At 54.9% G+C, this 19,644-nt stretch overlaps 5 protein-coding genes across 5 annotated transcripts; 1 reads left to right on the plus strand and 4 right to left on the minus strand.

The window, feature by feature from the left end:
* Positions 1–2,861: 2,861 nt before the first annotated feature.
* On the plus strand, positions 2,862–7,813 carry DICSQDRAFT_161018 (aminophospholipid-transporting P-type ATPase; the record flags this gene model as incomplete). The annotated part of the gene is made up of 25 exons (XM_007364740.1): positions 2,862–3,281; positions 3,333–3,419; positions 3,471–3,677; positions 3,739–3,891; positions 3,942–3,984; positions 4,041–4,073; positions 4,129–4,189; positions 4,243–4,413; positions 4,469–4,505; positions 4,651–5,019; positions 5,072–5,221; positions 5,280–5,685; positions 5,742–5,801; positions 5,854–5,890; positions 5,945–6,057; positions 6,113–6,136; positions 6,191–6,289; positions 6,342–6,395; positions 6,446–6,471; positions 6,530–6,846; positions 6,914–7,008; positions 7,066–7,164; positions 7,221–7,255; positions 7,314–7,599; positions 7,663–7,813. 25 exons carry the CDS (start codon positions 2,862–2,864, stop codon positions 7,701–7,703), a joined length of 3,423 nt encoding a protein of 1,140 aa, XP_007364802.1. The 3' UTR covers positions 7,704–7,813.
* Positions 7,814–7,881: 68 nt separating this feature from the next.
* On the minus strand, positions 7,882–10,419 carry DICSQDRAFT_126418 (uncharacterized protein; the record flags this gene model as incomplete). The annotated part of the gene is made up of 4 exons (XM_007364741.1): positions 7,882–8,625; positions 8,818–9,008; positions 9,077–10,157; positions 10,225–10,419. 4 exons carry the CDS (start codon positions 10,417–10,419, stop codon positions 7,882–7,884), a joined length of 2,211 nt encoding a protein of 736 aa, XP_007364803.1.
* A 1,742-nt stretch (positions 10,420–12,161) lies between these two features.
* On the minus strand, positions 12,162–12,459 carry DICSQDRAFT_169120 (uncharacterized protein; the record flags this gene model as incomplete). The annotated part of the gene is made up of 2 exons (XM_007364742.1): positions 12,162–12,212; positions 12,268–12,459. 2 exons carry the CDS (start codon positions 12,457–12,459, stop codon positions 12,162–12,164), a joined length of 243 nt encoding a protein of 80 aa, XP_007364804.1.
* Positions 12,460–13,870: 1,411 nt separating this feature from the next.
* Positions 13,871–15,112, minus strand: DICSQDRAFT_154542 (Cerato-platanin). Its single transcript, XM_007364743.1, has 2 exons — positions 14,256–15,112; positions 13,871–14,196 (listed from the first exon to the last, which is right to left on the minus strand). Exon 1 carries the CDS (start codon positions 14,692–14,694, stop codon positions 14,257–14,259), a length of 438 nt encoding a protein of 145 aa, XP_007364805.1. The 5' UTR covers positions 14,695–15,112; the 3' UTR covers positions 13,871–14,196; position 14,256.
* Positions 15,113–16,645: 1,533 nt separating this feature from the next.
* DICSQDRAFT_146395 (MFS general substrate transporter) lies at positions 16,646–18,782 on the minus strand (the record flags this gene model as incomplete). Its single annotated transcript, XM_007364744.1, has 7 exons — positions 16,646–17,086; positions 17,150–17,264; positions 17,326–18,012; positions 18,072–18,226; positions 18,284–18,520; positions 18,579–18,607; positions 18,659–18,782. 7 exons carry the CDS (start codon positions 18,780–18,782, stop codon positions 16,646–16,648), a joined length of 1,788 nt encoding a protein of 595 aa, XP_007364806.1.
* Between the last annotated feature and the right edge of the window lie 862 nt (positions 18,783–19,644).

Genomic DNA, 19,644 nt, shown 5'->3' on the forward strand with positions numbered 1-19,644 from the left:
GAGCAGTCAGGACGAGCGAATATATACAAACGACATCTATAGTTAGCATATCCCGTCGTCAATGTGGCATATGAGTCCGCCTTGCGCTCAAGCTGCCAGCTGGGCACTTTCACCCTTCCGGCGCTCCCGGTAGTACGCGGTCGACTATTCTACGCGAGGGCCGACCGTGCATCACGTGTTAACCCCTCGAAAAGGTCAGACCCGGGTCAGACCCCGAGTCAGACCCCGGGGTCAAGCCGAGAGGGTCAAGGGGTCGAGTCTTGACCCGCACACCTCTGGCAGCACCTGCGCTGTACCCTACTATTTGTGATGCGGAGCCAAACTATTGGCTGGGATTCCATGCATTGTCTGTCGTCGGGGCAGCCAAGTAAGGGAAGGTGCAGACACGAGGAAAGACCGGAGGAGGAGATAGATACCGCCGTGCTGGCTAGGTGCTGGCCTGTATGAGCATGCCATGTTCGATATTTGCGAGACGGCTGACATAATATGGCAGTGACTACGAGCAGCCACGTACAAGCCCGCGATCGCTGCCAATTTGGCCGCTTCGAGTATGGTTGCGGTCGCCGCCAGCCCGATGCGCGACTTTGGTCGTCCGCGCACCCGAATTGTGCCAAGTCCAAGTCTAATCTCAGCTGCTACAGGAGGCCACGGGCTAAGTGACAATGTACCTTCCTTTGTTCCTGAGCTCCTTGGTGGGATCGCAAGCTCCCTCGGAGATCTCGAGTGGGTCTGATGATCCTTGACCGTGGCGATCTCCCCGAGGGCCTGAGCGTCGGAGTGCAGACGAAGTCACAGATCAGTTGTACTCAGCAGTACACTATCGTGCGGAGGCCATGAGTTCCCAGTACTACTAATCAACGTTCTAGATGTGATCGCGTCGTCATTGACTTGCCTCGAGTCCACCTAGAAGCTCAGAAGAGCACGACGGAGGCATTGAAGCGCCGTACCTGGTATTACGGGCGACGTATAGTTCCCACCTGCTCCGCAAAGTCACGAGCAAACGCCGCCCGAAGTCTGGTCGGTTGGCCAAGCTCTCTCATCGATTACGATCGAGGAGTGTTAGAAACTGTCAGCGCCCATGGTCAGACACGCACGAGACTCAACCCTCGTTAGCATTTCCAGCAAGGCATCGGAGGGCTGCAGGGCTGCCGCATTGATCCAATGCCTACGCAAAGGATCTTGAAGCAAGAACGCTGAGACGTGCTACGCGCTCCACACCCGCAGTGGGCATAGCCCATCAAAATCCAATTGCGCGGGGGCCTCGTTAGTTGGTGCTGGTCTGAGACGCGGGGGAGTTTGACTTCGAGCAGCCGTTTTAGCCTCTCTGGATGCCGCCTGCCGTAATGGTGTTTATCGCGCGATATACGATGACCATGTTTTCGCGTTCCGCGAGCGTAACCCTGCCCGCATAGGAGCGGGTGTGCCTATGCTATACATGGTGCTGGAACGTCCAACTTGAAGATTTACGTACGCTACATAGGATGTTTCAAACGTAGGAATGCCAGTGCCACAATCGACTATATATGCGCGAAGCACGCTGAGGGCGTTTCGCTACTCGTTGCGCTCCGTACTGTTTGACCACGGCTTGCTTGTCCAGGGTGAGGAGCAGCACCGAATGGCATAGAAGCGTCGATCATGAAAAGGACAAGCAGTGGACACTGGACAAGCAGGGGTCAATACTGCCAAGCAACTCGACCAGCCTTGTGGCGTCGGCCGAGCCTTGCCGAGGATACATACGTACATGTTCTTTCTTGCCGGGTCTTGGCGATTGTAGTCGACCACTCTTGTTCTCAAACCACTCGTACGCTGTTTACGATTTCTTCTTACCCTGCGCACTGCTCAGGCTAAATGTGCTCTACGGTCTGCTGGAGACGTTCGGACACCCACAGCTGGGAGTTCAGATTTACTTGAAAAGGCATGCCTTTCCCCCCGACGCAGATATTGGCTCCCACCATCGACCCGAGCGTTTCAGGCACTTATCCAACATTGCATCCGTGCACGACGACGAAGGTTCAAGTCGGCGAATGTATACTGTTGGGCGACAGAACGCTGTCCCGGTACATGTCCCGGTCTATCATCGATAATTTCGCCTCTCAGCCGCCACTGTGAATCTACCGGCTGTCAGCTTCCGGGGGCTAGAACAGCGTGCTGGTCTTGTGAGTAGTCCTGGACCCTTAGTAGTGCCATCGACTGCCACCCCATTGTGACATGTGGATGGGAGCCCGCTGCTCGTTTGCACAACGAGCAGTGTGATTCTCATGCTGCTTCACTCGCCGTGTTACCCGGAGAAGCGGTCATCATTCTTCCGACATCATCGAGCAGCGTGTGGATAAAGCTTGGAGTTTTATGCGCAGCTTCGTAGGGGGATCGCCGTTCTGACAGGCGGGTCCACCGGAAAGACTGTGTCCGCGAACGTTGGCGCGGCGACGAGGATAACGCGAGCGACGCCCACTTCCGGGATGAGTCCGGAGGGTCGAGGGGGGGAGCGAGGTGTCTTCTGCCTTAACGCGACCCAGATTGACGCGGAAATTGGTCACGTGACCTATCAATATAGGTGGACGTCTCGACTTCGCTGCTGAGGGCTTTTGGCCGTTCGCTACTACGCCCGCACCCGCTATTTGAAAGGGTATGCATGATCCAATCATGTCACCCATGTGCGAACCTTCCGTATAGTGCCCTTCCGATAAGAATGCAACGTAGCCGCGCGACAAAAAATTCTATGTCTGCCCAAACCGAAGGGCCGCGCCCGGACTTTTACGAGATCTGTTCCCCTTCTCCCAAGCTCTTAAATCGCCACTAGACGGTGCTCCGATGAGAGTCCCCGTCTTCTCCCTATCATCCGTCTTCTCTCCCTTCCCCCAATGGATTCCGACAACGTGGAGAAGTTCCGCCAGGACGAGGAGGCCGCCATCGCCACTCGCGCGGTCGTGTTCCCCGATGAAGATTTGGACATCCAAGAGAAGCCTCACCATGGCCTGCGCCCCAAAGGCGTAGAGATGAAGCGTGAGCTGACGAAGGAAGACAAGGAGCTCGCCAATGCCGGTTACGACGAGATCGACCAGCAAAAGGCTCAGGCCGCCGGCGACGGGAAGCTCGATAACGTCGACGTCCACGAGCACACGCTCTCCTTCAAAGACCTCCAGGAAGAGCTCGATACCTCCTTTGACGCCAAGGATCCCGGCCTTTCACCCGGTCTTACGAGCGATGAGGCCAAGGCCCGGCTCTCTCGCGATGGGCCGAACATCTTGACGCCACCAAAGAAGAAGTCGGCGCTGCGGAAGGTGCGGAAGTACGTTCTCCATGGAATGCTGTCGCTCACAAGACGTTTGCAGTACTACGATTGCCTGATGACCATGTTTAATATTCTGTTGATTATTGCCGGAATCTTGGAGTACATTTTGCTTGGCGTCGACTTCAAGGTAAGCAGACTTCCTTGCTGGGAGCGAGTAACGTATCTAACGACTCACAAGGACAACTTCCCGAACACTTATCTCGGTGGCATCTTGATAGGCGTGGCATTTTTGAACGCCCTCATTGAGTTCTACCAGCTTCAGAAGTCAGAGGCCATCTTGGCGTCTTTCCTCGCTATGATTCCGCCATCCTGTCGTGTGGTCCGTGACGGGAGCCTCATCACGGTTCCAGCAGCGGATTTGGTTAAGGGCGACGTAGTTCTCGTGGTGAGCGTCCAACTTACGTATAAGATGCGCTTCATATCGATGTCTGAATGGCTTGTCGTAGCGCTCTGGGGACAAGAATCCCGCAGATCTGGTTCTCTTCGCTGCATCTGACCTCAAGGTTGACAATAGTAGTCTCACGGGTGAGTCTGAACCCCAAGAGCGCGTTGCCCGCGCAGGTGGCGTGCAGCAACGTCCTGTCGAGGCCGAGAACTTGGTGAGCACGGGTACGCTCCCGTCTGTTCCCGGGACTGACCTTCATTCGAGCTATTCAATTCTACCCTTATCGTTAATGGCGAGGGTTGGGGAGGTGCGCGTTCGTTTCCTTCACAGGGATCTACTTGGTTCTCAGTTGCCCCTGTGTAGTTGTTGTACGCACCGGTGACCACACCATGATCGGTATGTGCCCGCTTCCACAGCGTTACTGTACATCATGTGCTTATGGTGTATGCAGGTCAGATCGCCGCACTCACCGGAACTGAAACCGGCAAGAAGAGTCCTCTGGCCGCCGAGATGTGCGCGCTCCGCTGTCTAAGGTTTCTAGAGTTCAGCTGATTCTATATCGTAGTGGCCGCTTCGTTATGATGGTATCGGCCATTGCCATCGTCTTTGCTATTGTTTTCTTCGTCGTCGGCATCACAACTGCCTACAAGGGCAAGGGCGAACAGACCGTCACGTTTGCTGTCTCCATCTTGGTCGCGTTCGTGCCTGAGGGTCTGCCTTCCGTCGTCACGCTCTTGTGAGTGCTTGATAGACGAAGTCAGTTTGAGTATATGAGCTGAGAATGCTGTCAGACTTTCCATTGCCGCAAAGCGCATGGCTGCGCAGAATGTACTGGTCAAAGATCTTCAGGGCGTCGAAACTCTTGGCAAGTTCCTCTTTTTCTAACTGCCATCCGCTTCTCGCTGACTGAAGTACAGGTTCTGTGAGCGCGTGTACTTTTGGTAACCGCAGCACCGTACTCATCGTTTTCTAGCTCACGCTTCTCGCTACCGACAAGACTGGTACCTTGACCAGGAACCAGATGACGGTCACAAACCTCTGGAGCGGCGTTCGCATGTACTCCGCATTCCAGTCTAACAACGACACGAACACCACCGAGACGTTCGCCATCACGGCACCCGGCATGCGCGAGATGGTCGACATCGCGGCCCTCAACTCGCACGTCAAGTTCGACAAGACAGACATTCCCTTTGAGCAGCGCAAGATACTCGGCGACGCGACCGAGACCGGTCTTATCCGCTTCGCTGGCAAGCACATCGCGGACTATGACCAGTACCAGAAGCAGCACCCCAAGGTCTTTGAGATACCGTTCAACTCGTCGAACAAGTGGGCGTTGGTCATTGTAAGCGCGCGTCAGCTCGTGAAGACGATATTGATGCTAAACATGCGCGCAGCTCGAAAAGCCTCACAAGACAGGGATCCTCACGGCGTTCATCAAGGGGGCTCCCGAGCGTGTTCTTGCCAAGTGTTCGACCTACTTGAAGGATGGCGAGGAGATTCCGATCACCGACGACTTTCACACTGCTTACAACGAGGCATATGACGTACGTTCTCTCCGTCCTATAGGCCGACTCAGGTTAACTTGAATGTTCCGATGCGTAGTACATGGCGTCGCGTGGCCACCGCGTCATCGCTTGCGCCCAGAAGCTGCTCCCTGGCGATGTGTACGACCACGACCACGAGTTTTCCAAGAACGACGGCAACTACCCCAGTACAGAATACACCTTCTGTGGCCTCATCTCGCTCGAAGACCCACCCAAGCACGGTGTCCGCGAGGCCATCGGTACCCTCCGTCTTGCTGGCATCAAAGTCATGATGGTCACCGGTGATCATCCGAAGACTGCGGAGGCCATCGCCCGCAAGATCAACCTCATCCTCGGGGAAACGAAAGATACTCTGAGCAAGAAGACTGGCCGGCCGGTTGAGGAGATTTATGAAGACGAGGTCGACGCGGTTGTCATTCACGGTGACGATATCGACGGTCTGCAAGGTTGGCAGTGGGATCAGAGTACGTGCTCCCTCGTGAACCGTATAGAAGAGGGCACTCAAATTGGCTCTCGCTAGTCTTCGCCAAGGGCGAGATTGTATTCGCTCGTACTTCGCCCCAGCATAAACTTGAGATCGGTACGCAGCCCCCACTTGCCTCTTCACGACTTGTTGTTGACTTCTTTTGAAGTCAAGCGTGCTCAGGCATTGGGCCACATTGTCGGAGTGTGGGTATTATGTGCGAGTGATGCGTGACACCAATCAACTAACCTGATGTGCAGTACTGGAGACGGTGTCAACGACTCCCCTGCTCTCAAGAAGGCGGACCTTGGTATTGCCATGAACATCTCTGGATCGGATGTCTCGAAGGAGGCTGCGAACATGATACTTCTCGGTATGCCTTCTGCCGAATTCGAGATATTCAAGACTGATACATTCATTCTGTCTAGATGACAATTTCGCTTCAACAGTCAGTACGTGTAACTTCCACCCTTGTCTAGAGACTGTCTTGAACCCCTCATTCACAGAGGGTGTCATGGAGGGTCGTCAGATCTTCGTCAACTTGAAGCGCTCTATCCAGTACACGATTTCGCACAGCACTCCAGAAGTCATCCCGCAGCTGCTTTGTGCGTCTATCTTTGCGCGGTGAGAACGTCATCTCTGACCTCCCCCATACAGATGTCGTTGTCCCAATCCCACTTCCGCTGTCTGCCATCCTCATCCTCGTCATCGGTATGTGTCTCGTCTTCATATCCAACTGATGGCTCATGCAAGCGCTGCAGATCTTGGCTTCGAGCTCTTCGTTGCGGTATGCCATTCGTCGCGGAGATAGGTGGTCAATAGACCCATCTAACGTTTTTGACCAGCTCTCCTTCGCTTGGGACAAGCCGGAGACCCAGGATGGTCTCATGCGCATGGCTCCTCGCAAACCTGTGAACGACCGTTCCGTCACATCGCTGAAGAAGCGTGCCCTGCGGCGTACCAAGACCCTCCGCCGCGACCCTGAGACACAGGAGATTATCCGCCCCAGCAAGTTCTCTCAGGTCATGGCCAGCGTAAAGGCTCCATTCACCCGCCAGTTCTGGGAGGAAGCACTTGAGCGAACCGACGACGAGACGCTTGTCGACACGAAGCTTCTAAGCTACGCGTACCTGGAAGCCGGCATGATCGAGTTCGCGGGAGCGTAAGTTTCGTAGTTATTCTGAGGTTTTGGACGTACCTGGTCAACTTCCCATCGCATGTATTTGCAGATTGGCAGCGTACTTCGTTGTCTTCTTCAAGAACGGCTTCACTCCGGGAGATCTTCGGCGGGCGCAGACCGCTCTCAACGCCTCCCCGTCGATTAGTGTGTCCTTTGCTTTCCTCTTGAAGAACCACAGTAATTGACGCGACGCGTATTCAGCTTACTTCACCAAAACGTCTCCGGAGTTCGTCAACAGCCGCGGTCAAACCATATCCCCTTCAAAACAAGTCGACGCTCTCGCACAGGCTCAGTCAATCGGTGAGAAATATACATATCCAAGTAATCCGGAACTCACGCCTCCCGATACATTGTAGTATACCTTTCGATCTTCATCATCCAGTGCTTCAACGTGGGTAGCACGATTTGGCGGTGCAGGCTCACGCTCAGCCCTGTTTTCTTCCTTGCAGGTATTCGCTGTAAAGGCTAAATTACGCTTCCCTTTCGGCAAGGCTATTGTCGGAAACCCGTACAACTTCGCTGGTATCGTCGCCGGAGCTTGTCTGGGCATGTTCATCATCTACACTCCCCCCTTGCACGTGGTCTTCGGCGGTTCATTCCACTTGTCGCCGCTTTACTGGCTGATCCCCGTTGCATTCGGCGTGCTCCTGCTTGTTTGGTCCAGTATCCGTGTCGTCTTGATGAGGAAGAGCATCGAACAGTCTCGTGTCAAGGACATCAAGGGATTGATGATGTGTACGTCTCGCATGTCGCCTATATTACCATGGACGGTAGGCTGACTGATTGTGCTTTTGCTAGTCCCCACGATGAGGACGATGAGTATGCGGTCCAAGCACTGACATCAGCCTCGTCATGTCGTATTGACTCACCATTTATTTCACGAGCCACTCACGAGTTGATCTGTTTTCACGATTTAATGTAGTTCTACACTCGCGCTTCGACACTCACGAATACTATGCTTTTTGTACAACAATGCAAGCTCGATGTCTACTTTCTATCTAGCAGAGACGCCGACGCTTAGCAGGCCGCTCCTCTACCTCCGCAGACTGCTCTTCGATCTCCGAGGGCCGCTCGCTGCGGAGAATGCCGTGTTGCCATTTGATTCACCTTCTTCTTTGCCTCAGTCGCAGTACAGCTATGTGGCTTCGCCATGGCGTTGTCCCTCGAGACCTGTCTAGAGGAAGGCCTCTTGATCGTGACCACTCTACTCGGTTCTTCCTCGGACCTTTGCTTAGCCTCGATTTCGAGCTCTTTTTCCGCCGGTGGCTCGACCTTTGCTTCACTGCCGCTCGGCACAAGCGGCTGCGTGAGCTGCCACCGATCGCCAGCGCGGTCGTTCTCTACCCATTCTTCGTTCAGCTTTCTCTCAAGCAGCTCGAGGATCGCGTCGTGGTTCTCTAGCTTCATTGCAAGTGTCTCGCGTTTCTCCTTCAGGATGGCCTTGTGCGCTCGCTTCAACGCAGCGTGCCGCTCGTCAGCATGTATGAAGGAGAACGGCCCGAGGTGGATGTCTGCGTATCTGGCGTGCAACCACGACAAGAACTCCTTCATCATGGAGTTGAGGGGGGTCGCCAGCCACTCCGAGTCCTCCGAATCGCCCGCGCGGCCCCCGTAAAAGTGCAACTCGTTGCCGTCAAGCAGCAGCAGTTCATTGCGGTGCAGCATGAGACTCTTCCAGACTGAGATCACCATCCCGAATGGTCCCCGGTCGGCCTCGAAGAACTTGTGCAGGTACGTGCGCACCGCACATCCTCGCCGTTGCTGTGGAAAAAGCGGACGCCGTACCAGAGGAATAGGTACAGGAAGGACTCAAGCTCGTCTGGTATCGTAATTCCGCTGTTGTAGTGAGCGACGGAAGCCATAGAGATGAACCGTGGTGTGGCCTAGGTAGGGAAAGCGTATCAGTGACAGATTCATTCGGTCTTGAGCTGGGTGGGGGGCGCTAGGACTTACCCTTGCCGTATGAGGCTTGTTCATTTCAGCAGCGGCGAGCCATTTGTAGCATTCCCAGTCAATCAGCATGCCTTCCCACTTCACTGTGGGTCTTGAGGAGTCGGTCGTGTCTACCTTGGGGTGGATCAAGATGTTGTAGGGCCCTAGATCGCCATGGACCAGTTGCAGGGCTTTCACGGCCCCTGTGTGGGCTAAACCGGACAAGAATTGCGTGCATGAGCGCAAAAGGTTGAGGGCAGAAGGTATGAGTAGCACTTACCCGTAATGCAGTCTTTCATTAATGACACGAATTGACGGCCGGCGGTGAAAAGTTTGAAATGGAGACAGATCTCACGGATGGCCATCCTGAAATGCTGTCGTTGAACTCCGTCATATCCATAGCCTTGGGAGCGAGCGTACTTGTGCGTAACCGTCTCCTGCAAGTCAGCATAGCAGATCACCGTCGGGACGTGGGAAACGCCGGCGGCGTTCAGCTTCGCGAGGATGGCACCTTCAGACTCTTCGTTGTCCCCCACACCCCGGCCCCGCCAGTTATCCTTGAGGTACACGAACTGCTCGGTGCGACATTCCACCGCGATATAGCTGCAAGCGTTCCGCCAGTCAAACATGGAGGCGGAACTGGAGCAGAAGGGCGCCCCCACGAGGAAGTCGTGCGTCTCCCCACCATCAAATGGAATGGAGAGCCTCCAGCGCGCGTTGGCCATGCTCTCGCCCTGAGTTGTTCCAGCGGTGAGAGTGGATGCATATTGGTCTCTGACGACCTTGAATGTGGCGGCTGGATCCGACGCGGCAGCCTCTGAGACGATCGTTCCGTCCTTCACGTCGTAGTCGTCAGGACACGGTTGAGCAAGCCGGTCTAGGAGCTCGGAGTCGGTAGAACCCGGAAGGACCGGCGCGGCAGTCATGTCGAGCCCGAGCTGCTCGTCCGTGAGCATTGACACACGCCAGAACACTTCTACGAGCAACTCGGGGGACTCCACCCAGTCCAACCACTCACTAGCGACGATACCCGATCGGTCCCAACGGCTGACGCTGAGGAAAGAACAGTCCACCACGAAGACGATGTAGAGCGCGGTGAGCCGCTGATTGTTGAAATGTTGCAGGACCTCGGTGAGGATATCGTGAACAAGCTCCGTACGTTTTGTGGCATGCCAGCCGAACAGAGAACTTGGGAACGGGTTCCTGTCGCAGAACCGGAAGAGTACCTGAGGTCTGCTCCAACTGGGTCGGGAGTCATCGAGCGACTCCGTACGACCCCAAAGCTTGGAGGATTCAGGCCTCGACGATCCCAGGGATAACTTATATCCCGGAAAGAGCTGGAACTTCTGCATTATCTCTGCCTGTGGTACCCGGTGGTTACGAGGAGGTCAACGGCTATCAGCATCGGAGGAGAGCATTGGTGCGCACCAGAATACATGCACCGGCAGTTGAATCCTCTGGACCCGCCAAATTCTGTAGTGCTTGCTTGAGTTCTGGTGGAGCCCATTCATCGGGCTTGAGTCGATAGTGTTGCGAATTAGGCGGTGGTTGAGGCCAGAAAGCATCGAGGAAACTCGAGAAGTCTATGTCCGTAACAGCCTTGCCAGGGAGTGAGTCTTCCATTTTCGTGCTCAGCTTATTGTATAGAAAAAACGATGCGAGTGTTCAGGTGCGGAACGATACGTCGTGAATGGAGGTGCTGATCAAGTTGGGAAGCGAGCGTGGCCGCAACTGCGCGTGAGGATACGCCGTATTTATTGACGAGCAAACATGCAACTAAGCGGGCCGGATTGGGTGGACAAAAGGCTCTCCTGCTCCCATCATGGGCCATGCATAAAGGAGTGCACGCCTCGCAGATGAAGCGCAGGCATCTGACTCGTCAAGCCGGTCAACTAATGAGTCGAGATGTTCGGGTATCACGACACACTTGCTGAATATATGAAGCAATCCCTTCAAACGGAAGGCCACCTACGCCTGGACTCGTAGCGTTGAGCGCATTCCGACGTTCCAGATCATCAAGCATTGGCCAGCAAACTGGCGGAAGGACTCGGAGCCTTGCCGGTCCGATGCTTAGCGCCTCTATCGGACTGGCGCCCCGCAGTCAACGCCTACATCATCCACTTGCGGACGCGGCCCAGGACGTCGCCAAAGGCGAAGTCAGCCACACAGATGAGGAACAACCAACGTATAGCCAGTACAAGCAAGGCAAACAGGTATCTTTGAGGTTGATGCAATGAATACACAAGTGAGCTGAACGCTCCGCTGCTCTATCGACCGATCCGAGATCATACAACTTGAAATAAATTATCACCACCAAAGCGTAGTACAAGTATAAATACAATGCTTCACCATTGCCCCCCTAAGACTCTTATATGTCCCCATCTTCAGTTCCATCTCCAGGGAATGAAAGCTCGGCACCTAAAGACCCAATGAAAGTGTCGGCATTCTCTTCTGCCAGTGTATGAGGCTGGAATTCAACGTTGGACACTCGCGTCACCGAACGCGAAGGGAGTCCCAAGCTCTGTTTGACTTCCTGGAGGTTGATGAGTAATCTCCACGTGAGGATAGCAGTCAACCTGAGCAAGACTTATCAATGGAGTTTAGTCACTCCGATCAAGCGAGAACATACGACTCCGAGAATTGAACCAGTGTGCTTGCTGACCATAAACTATCCTCAGCAACCTGTTCAACATTAGATCTGGAAGCTACCGCCTCACTGCCTACTCACAGAAGCCAGAGTGAATATCACATGGAGCACGTTTAGGATGAGCAGTGTACTGTCAACATCAGACTGTCATCAGCATAGACAGAAGCTGGATGGACAGCTCATATTTGTTTACACAAAGTAGATTGTCCCTATTGAGTCCATGACTCCATTATTATCTCTGAGAGGGACATCAGATACTGAACAGCGCGACGCACCATCACGGAGACACCGCTGTGAAGCAGTATCGAGTGTACTCACACCAGATCCATGCTCGGTGAATATGATATATGGATTGTTATGTCTTCCTCATCGGGAACGTAGGATATATATTTGAGCACCACCTGGGCAGAAGATAAGTCTGTCAGGTACAAGATCACTAATATCAAATCACACTTCGAGTACTCACAATTATGTCCAAAATAAACGGACCAGAGGAAAGTGCGAAGACTATTGCCGACATAAATGATTTGTGGGATCCTTGGCACAACGCATACACTCTGAGTGCTGATAGTGCTGGAGGCGAGGTAATGTCTCAGGCGTGATGTCTATGAAGCAAACTTGGCGCAATCCACGTACCGGACCAAGGAAGATACTGCAAGGCTTCGACGATCCACCATGTATCATAACATGCAACAACGCTAGAATACTACGTCAGCATTCACTCCATATTGACGAGGATGATCTGGACCGTGCTGAAGTAGACGTACCTCTGGCAAATTGCGAGCATCAATTCAGCAACTTCACAGCCGCTTATAGTGACATACCTTGAATGACCGAGGGTCAGGGAGTATGTTGAGTATCTGATATGCGAGAGGAATGTAACGGTTGAGCAGGAACAAGACTGTGGCGGCGTTGACTCGGCATGGCTTCCAGAACAGTGCGCCCTCACTCCAGAAAGTCAAGACGTAGTCGTAGAAGAACAGCGCTGGACAGTTTTGTGGATTATAAGTGGACATTGAGGTATCATCAATCGCTTCCAAGAGAAACATACTTGAGGTAGCATAAAGGCAGCTGGCGTTGAATCGACGACTTGCACTGAGATATAGGTTTGAGTCAGTTATCTATGATACAACAAAGGCCGTAGCACACCTTGCCGCCACAATGGCCGCCTGAGTGTCTGTACTGTTTGACATCCTGGTACGCGGCCTCAGGTGTGCTCCAGGCGAAGACGGAACTGGGATCCTGAGGGAGAAGCAGCCCATGGACGTAGACCTATTTTATCCCCGTATCAGCCCGCTTCAAAACGCTGACAACTATCAAAACCGCATTCGACAACAGTGTTCTTTGAGATGAACAGATGTTCACACGGATCCCAGTATCGGAAGGGGCAACAAGAAGTGTCCCGAGCATTCGCATGGAAGCCAAACAGGTGCCAAAACATTGAGCCACGGGACGCTGGTTCAATTCATTTGCGCAGGGTATGAGAGCGTACCAAGGTTCCTGTCTCAGAGCAGACGATGGTAGACGAGAGAAGCATGCCTCAGCCTGAGCAAGGGAGTACGAATATGCCTGTCCTTTGTTCGTTGTGAGTTACGCTCACCAAGGTCCTACAATGAGTGAGCAGATCGCAGAAGACTTACCATCGCCTGCTGGGCAGCTGCACCGAAAGTCGGTCGCACTGGCCTAAACCGCCTGAAACCGTATGTCTGGCCCGGGCCGCTTCGCAAGGTTTCGTTCCCTTCGGGTGCTTTGTTTCATCACGTTGGTAGGGTTGGGACAGGGTATCGATCTCCGCTTTGCCTACCAAGAGCACTCGTGCAGAATGGTCAAAAAAATTCCTCCATCAAACTGAAGGACGCGAGGACCCCGACGTGGTAGCAACCGACACTCTGAATGGAACCATGCTTACGACCGGCGCCACGGTTACAGATCACGGGTCCATCGAGACAAACATATGCATGCCCGGTAGAGGGACGTTTTCGGATGGCCTGATTCAGACCTGAGCGGCTCGCGTTACATCCCGCAGTCCGACCGGTCCACCAACGTCGCCACAGCCTCGACCCGTCCCAGCTTCTTCCCATGCCCACCCGTCAGATCGTTCATCGCGCGCAGCGCAATGTTCCACCCACTATCCGTCTGGTCGATAACAGTGACGTTGATACTGTTCGTCCCGGTGGACGTGTTGAACGCCAGCCGCCAGCACTCGCCGCAGCGGTCGCTGTCGTACCCGTCGATGATGTCCGCGCCGCCGATGTACGGGAACGACGGCAGCGAGGAGAACGTCGTGTAGCCTTTGGTCGTCATCCCGTACGACCCGTCGGAACAGGCGACGGTGGAGAGCGGGGTCGAGCTGTGGTCGTACTTGGTGTCGTACGAGACCGAGACGTTGCGTCGGGTGACGACGGGGCCGTGCGCCAGGTAGCGCGGCCCGGCCTGCGCTCCTCCGATGGAGAGGGTAGATGCGATGAGGAGAGCCATGTCTGTGCGCATGGTGGCAGAGCGGGACGATGCATGGAGGTTGGGCAATGCCCCACCAGCGGACATATCCATGGGGACTGACCGAGGCTGACTACGAGGTTCCTGTCAGCCAGACTCAACTTGGCGCATCGTCCGAAATCGAGCTCAAGGATCGATGACAAAAACAAAATATCAGTATCAGATACATTGATTCCGCGAGTAAAGCCGACAACATGCAAAAACCATGATCGTGTCTGATGGTCCATCTCGTTCGTTCCCGCCACGAATACACACGCCTATTGCGAGTCTGTCATCAGGTGATTATCTACGCCATGCGCAACGCAAAAGAACTCACTCTACAGCCCGCACAGGGAGCTGTTCACGAGCGTCGCGACCGCGTCGACCCTCCCAAGCTGCTGCGCCTGTCCGCCAGTAAGGGTATTCATCGCCTGCAGCGCGACGTTCCACCCGTTCTCCGTCGAGTCCACCGCGAGGACGTGGATAGTCGTCCCGTTGTACGCCAGCGACCAGCACGTCCCGCACTGATCACTGTTCCACCCGGGCACGGCGCTCGTCCCGCCGATGTTCGGGAAGGACGGCAGGGAGTCGAAGGTGGTGTAGCCCTTGGTGAGCAGACCGTGCGAGCCATCCGAGCAGGAAACGGTCGAAAGGGATGCAGGGCCGTTGTCGTACGCCGGGTCGTAGGAGACGGAGACGGAGGTGGACGTGGTTGCGCCGAGGGCGGCGGGTGCGAGAAGGGCGGCGAGGGAGAACGAGATGGGTTTGATCTGCATGGTGAGTGGCCGTCGAGCGAAGTTTTGAAGCTGCTAGGGGTGGAGCTGTGGAGGGCTATCGATGAGAGCAGAGGGGGCTCTGCTGAGTCCACTAGGCAGCACTGACCTCCTTATACACTCGGATTCCTCTACGCGACACGCGACGCGTCGGGCATCCTTCACGGCCGAGATCGCCAGCCATACGACACAAACAGTTCGATCGTCTACACCTGGTGGCAGGTGCTGCTTGATGGAGTTTCAAGAAGCTAATCCTTGCACGAAGCAAGCGGATATGAACGTTCTTGTCCGGTCAACAGCATCCTGGCGGTCATCGTTCACCGGGGAAGGACATGCTCTTACTGTACACATACGTCAGTAGACTGCCCGAAAGAGCTTCTTGGGGTGCTAAGGCTCGGCCGAATGGCTGCTATATGTGATGCCTCTCACACGAACGCGCGGTGAGCTGGCCGAAGAGGTTGGGAGCATGTGGTCGATGATGTAAATACTGGGGAGATGAAACGAGCTTCGGAGTCGTCTTGGGATGCTCAATTCTTAGGCGCTTGAGCTGACCTTGATCCTCGCTGCTAAGCGCGCGGCGGAATGAGCGGCCGACAAGAATTGAGCACCCCCAAGACTTCTCTCCGACCTCCAGGAAGCGCGGTTGCGAGTGCTTGTGGGCCAATGCAGGGAATCTGCCTTGCGATGGAGAAGGGCCAGGGGTCACCGTGATGGAGAACTTCGGCCTGCTGCTGATTTTGGAGGCTACCGGAGACAGGTATGCCCTGGTGCTTTAAGTTGCATGACCCTCGGCGTCCGGAACGAGATCGACATGCAGAACCTCCTGCCGATGCAGGGCGATGGTGGAGGGTGTGAACCGAGGTACGATTAGTAGTACTGGCACAGAGTTTCCAGGACGAAGATTGGCAGCCGGGGGTACACAACCGCGAGGGCTAAGTAGTAGCCCCGGTCAGAATTGAGCGTATCTCGTAGCCGCCCGTATTTCGTACGTCCGTATTTTGAGTCACGTCACCCAAACCGCCTGAGCGCTTGTCACCTGTACGTCACAACCCGCGCAACGACACTCGTTGGGGCCTTCGCGCACACTAGTGATATGATATCAGACTTTTGTGTACCGCTACTCGCGTTTCTTGCACATTGTTTCAGTGGACTGTATGAACTATCCAGATGTTGCGAGTGTAAGGGGCTCGCGGGTGCAGCAGCACAAGCAAAAGTTCAAGGCGGCTAATCTGACATTACACATTGCCATAGCCACCCAACTTGGGCCCGCTAGTTGAACCACATGAGGGTGACGATAGGAGATATCTTACTGCGGCTGCACCGAGCCCGCGCTAGTAAGGTGCGCGCAAGCAATAACATGGCTCGAAGGAGGCTCGCGACCCCAACAAATTCAGCTCAAGGTGAACCAAAGGGAGTCTCAGACATTTCTAATGACAAAACTGCTCTTGTGGTGAAGTACACTGTGGTTTCGAGAGACGCATAAATATGCAGATGCGCGCGCGGTGGTGCGGTCGCGCGCGACTTGGCGGCAATGGGGTGTGACGAACTGGTAGTAACAAACGCGCAGGCGGCTTGGGTGACGTGACTCAAAATACGGACGTACGAAATACGGGCGGCTACGAGATACGCTCAATTCTGACCGGGGCTAGTAACAAGGCCATCGAAAACCTGGATAAACTGCGTGCGAAGCAGGGCGCCTGAGACTTACTGGGCTCTGTGATGGATCATTATACGAGTCTGCTGTCAGATGCGTTGTAGGACATGATATACTTCACTCAGTGCTCAGCGTTCAGAAGCGTTCCGAGCCCCTGATTCATCTATCATCAGCGGGGAACGACCGAGTGCGATCACTATGTTAAGAAAAGCTGTAAGGTACATATGTAGAGCTGAAAGTCCCCAGGCCACAATGGGACAGAGAAACCTTGGTCGACTCCAGGAGAGCCAATCCAATGTTTCATACGTGTCCTATGCGTTGCGTATACGCGACGATCGGCTCCGAGTCGTCCATTCTCTTCGCCTCCTCCGTCGAATGCGAGGCCGCCTCCTTCTCCTGCACAACCACCTTCGCCGCGACGCGCCCTTCGCGATCTGGATCGCCAATTTTCGATAGGAACAACGTCAACACCAACGCGAGGCCCGACCACGGCACGAGCGAGATGAACGCCCATCGCGTGCCCTGCTGGAACGCGCCCTTGACGAGCTGCTGCACGTCGGGCGGAAGCGAGCCGATGCTCTGCAGGGACGAGATGCCGGACGACAGGCCGTTCTGCAGGAGCGCGGTATCCGAGGGCGACAGCATGCCCGAATGGGCGAGCGCGTGGAGCGAATGCGTCACTTTGCCGTTGAGGACGGCACCACATTGCGCGAGGCCGACTGTCCCTCCGAGAGCCCGACTCTGGAGGAGAGGGGATCCGTAGTGAGTCTCACGAATGGTTCGGGACGTGCGCTCGAAACTTACGAAGAGGTTGAGCGCGGCGACGACAGCGTTGCGATGTTCAGGCTGCGAGAAACGGGCCTGCACGGCGAGAGGGCCGATGGTCATGCCAACGCCTACGCCAGTCATAACGAGGAAACTGTTGTGACGAGTGAATAGATGCACGTCATCGTGACGGTCAAAACGGAAACAACACTCACCCGTTGACCTGGCCCTTGTCATTGCGGTCAACGGCCCACGAAACCAAGCCCAGTGCTATGGTGATAATCAAGGTCCCCAGGACAATGGGCACCTTCGGCTGCCGCAGACGTCTAACCATGACCATCGACGACAGCGAGCCCCCGGCAAGACCGGGCACGAAGTACAGCAATTGGGTCCCCGCGCCCGTGCCCGACAGCCCGCCGACAATCGTAAAGAAGATCGCGACGAAATAGAACATGACGAGCATGACGAGGCCCGACACGAAGATCGCGTACTGCGACACGCACAGGTCAAACGACGTGAACAGCGCGAGCGGGATCATCGGGTCAGTGTTCATGAGCGGGTTGCGGCTCACCCTGCCCACTTCGGCCTTACGCTCGAGGACGTACTCCCACGCTACCCACGCGACGTACATCACCCCAGAGACGATGAAGCACGCGATGACGCGCGCAGAGGACCACTCGCCCGTGGAGCCCCAGTTGAGCGCGAGGAGGACGGTGACGCCGCCGCCCATGAACAAGAGCGCGCCAACCCAATCGATGCGCATGAACTTCGTGAAGAACGTCTCGTCCTCGGCTGAGGTGAACTCGTCCTGGTTGAGTGGGTTGTGGCGGGGCTGGGAGCCCTTGGTGCGGCCGCGGAGGATAATAAAACAAAGGACAATCGCCACAGCGCAGCACGGCAAGCTGTAGACAAGTCGAGTTAGCACGGGAGCTAACAGAGTGAAGGAGTAGTGGACGCGTACTTGATAGCGAAGATCCAGCGGAAGGAGACTGTCGTCAGTGCGCCTCCGATAACGGGACCCACGCAGTACCCGATCGTGAACAGGAAGAATAGCATGGACTGTTGCAAGTTATTGTCGTCCAGGGAGCGGGAATCTGACAGGATGATACGGACCACCTAGTAGGAATTGACTCTTCACTAACCTCGTATCGTCCATGATCATGATGCGCTTACCGCCATCATACCACCCGCACCGATACCTGCAATACCACGACCGACAAGCATTGTAGCCATGTTCTGCGCTCCCGTGCTGATCGCGCTGCCGACAGTAAAGAGAAGCAGGGCAAACTGGAGCGACCAATGACGGCCCCAGACGTCGGCTAGTGAGGCGAATAACGGGAGGGAGACAGTGGAAGTGAGCAGGTAGACTGTCCCGATGTAGCTTTGAAGGTCAACGCGGTTGAAGACGGACTACGCAGAGCGATAAGCATTGCAATGCGATGGGAGATTCGGAGGGCGAATCACGTACGGCAATATGCACCTGTGCCGTGGCGACAACTAAGAAAGCTCAATCTATGAACTCCGGGTACTTCCTGAGAGGCGACGTGCCTGTGTAGTCCAGCGTCTCAAAGACTACGGGAACCAAGAGCGCCGCAAATAGCATAAGCTTCCATTTGATTGCTGTGGAGACATGAAAGCCCCATTTCGACTTTGGATGTGAGGCAGAGTCCATGGGCTTGAGGGTAGCCCGAGCGTTCGCGTCTGCACCATTGTCGGCGGGTGAAGGGAGACCTGCAGCCTCAGCCTCTTCAGCGGCCTTTGCCTTCCTCCGCTTTTCCCTGATGTACTTGTAAGCGAGATACATCAGAGTGAGAATGGCAGAAGAGTCAAGAACAGAATGCAGAAGGGTTCGATAGCAAAGGGAGTACAGGATAATGAGAAGGACTGCAAGGGGGGACAAAGCTGGTCTCAGGAGTCTTTATATTGGGGCGAGGGGAAAGCACCATGGATAGCAGATCGATCTGACCAGGAGAGAGATGGATTGCTATGGCGTGGACGTGCCCTCGGCGTTGGATTGACATACCCGAACCGGCTGCGGTCCAATGTGGGCGTTTCACTTTCACTTCGTAGATTAAATTCCTTTACAGAGCATTGGACTCGTGTGCTCACCAATTATATAGCTCGATCGTCTGAGAAAGTAAAGATTAGTCTCTAGAGCTCGTCATTGTTCCTCACACCGTCCTCTTCTGTAGACTCGATGAGGCACCTAAGAACTCCGGATCCACGGCAGAGAAGCGTTATCGTACAATCTTTTACTTCTGTCGTCAACCTTGATCAGAGTGTCCTTGTACGAGGATGCGTCGGGATTCGCGATGATATGTCAGTGGCGATGTGTCCCAGACACTGTCTGTACTGCGTGCGGGTGTTTTACTGGCGGGTGTTTTACTGGCGGGTGCTTTTGCAACGAGAATTTTCTCCCGTGGCTGCGCCGCAGTGAGCGCCAGGGAAATAGGCGTCTCATTGGATGCGGGCGCTACCTTAGCGGCAATGAACACCGTAACCACTTCCTGCACGTACGACAATCCATCCTCACA

Source organism: Dichomitus squalens (genome assembly GCF_000275845.1).
Source record: "Dichomitus squalens LYAD-421 SS1 unplaced genomic scaffold DICSQscaffold_9, whole genome shotgun sequence".
NCBI classification, from domain to species: domain Eukaryota; kingdom Fungi; phylum Basidiomycota; class Agaricomycetes; order Polyporales; family Polyporaceae; genus Dichomitus; species Dichomitus squalens.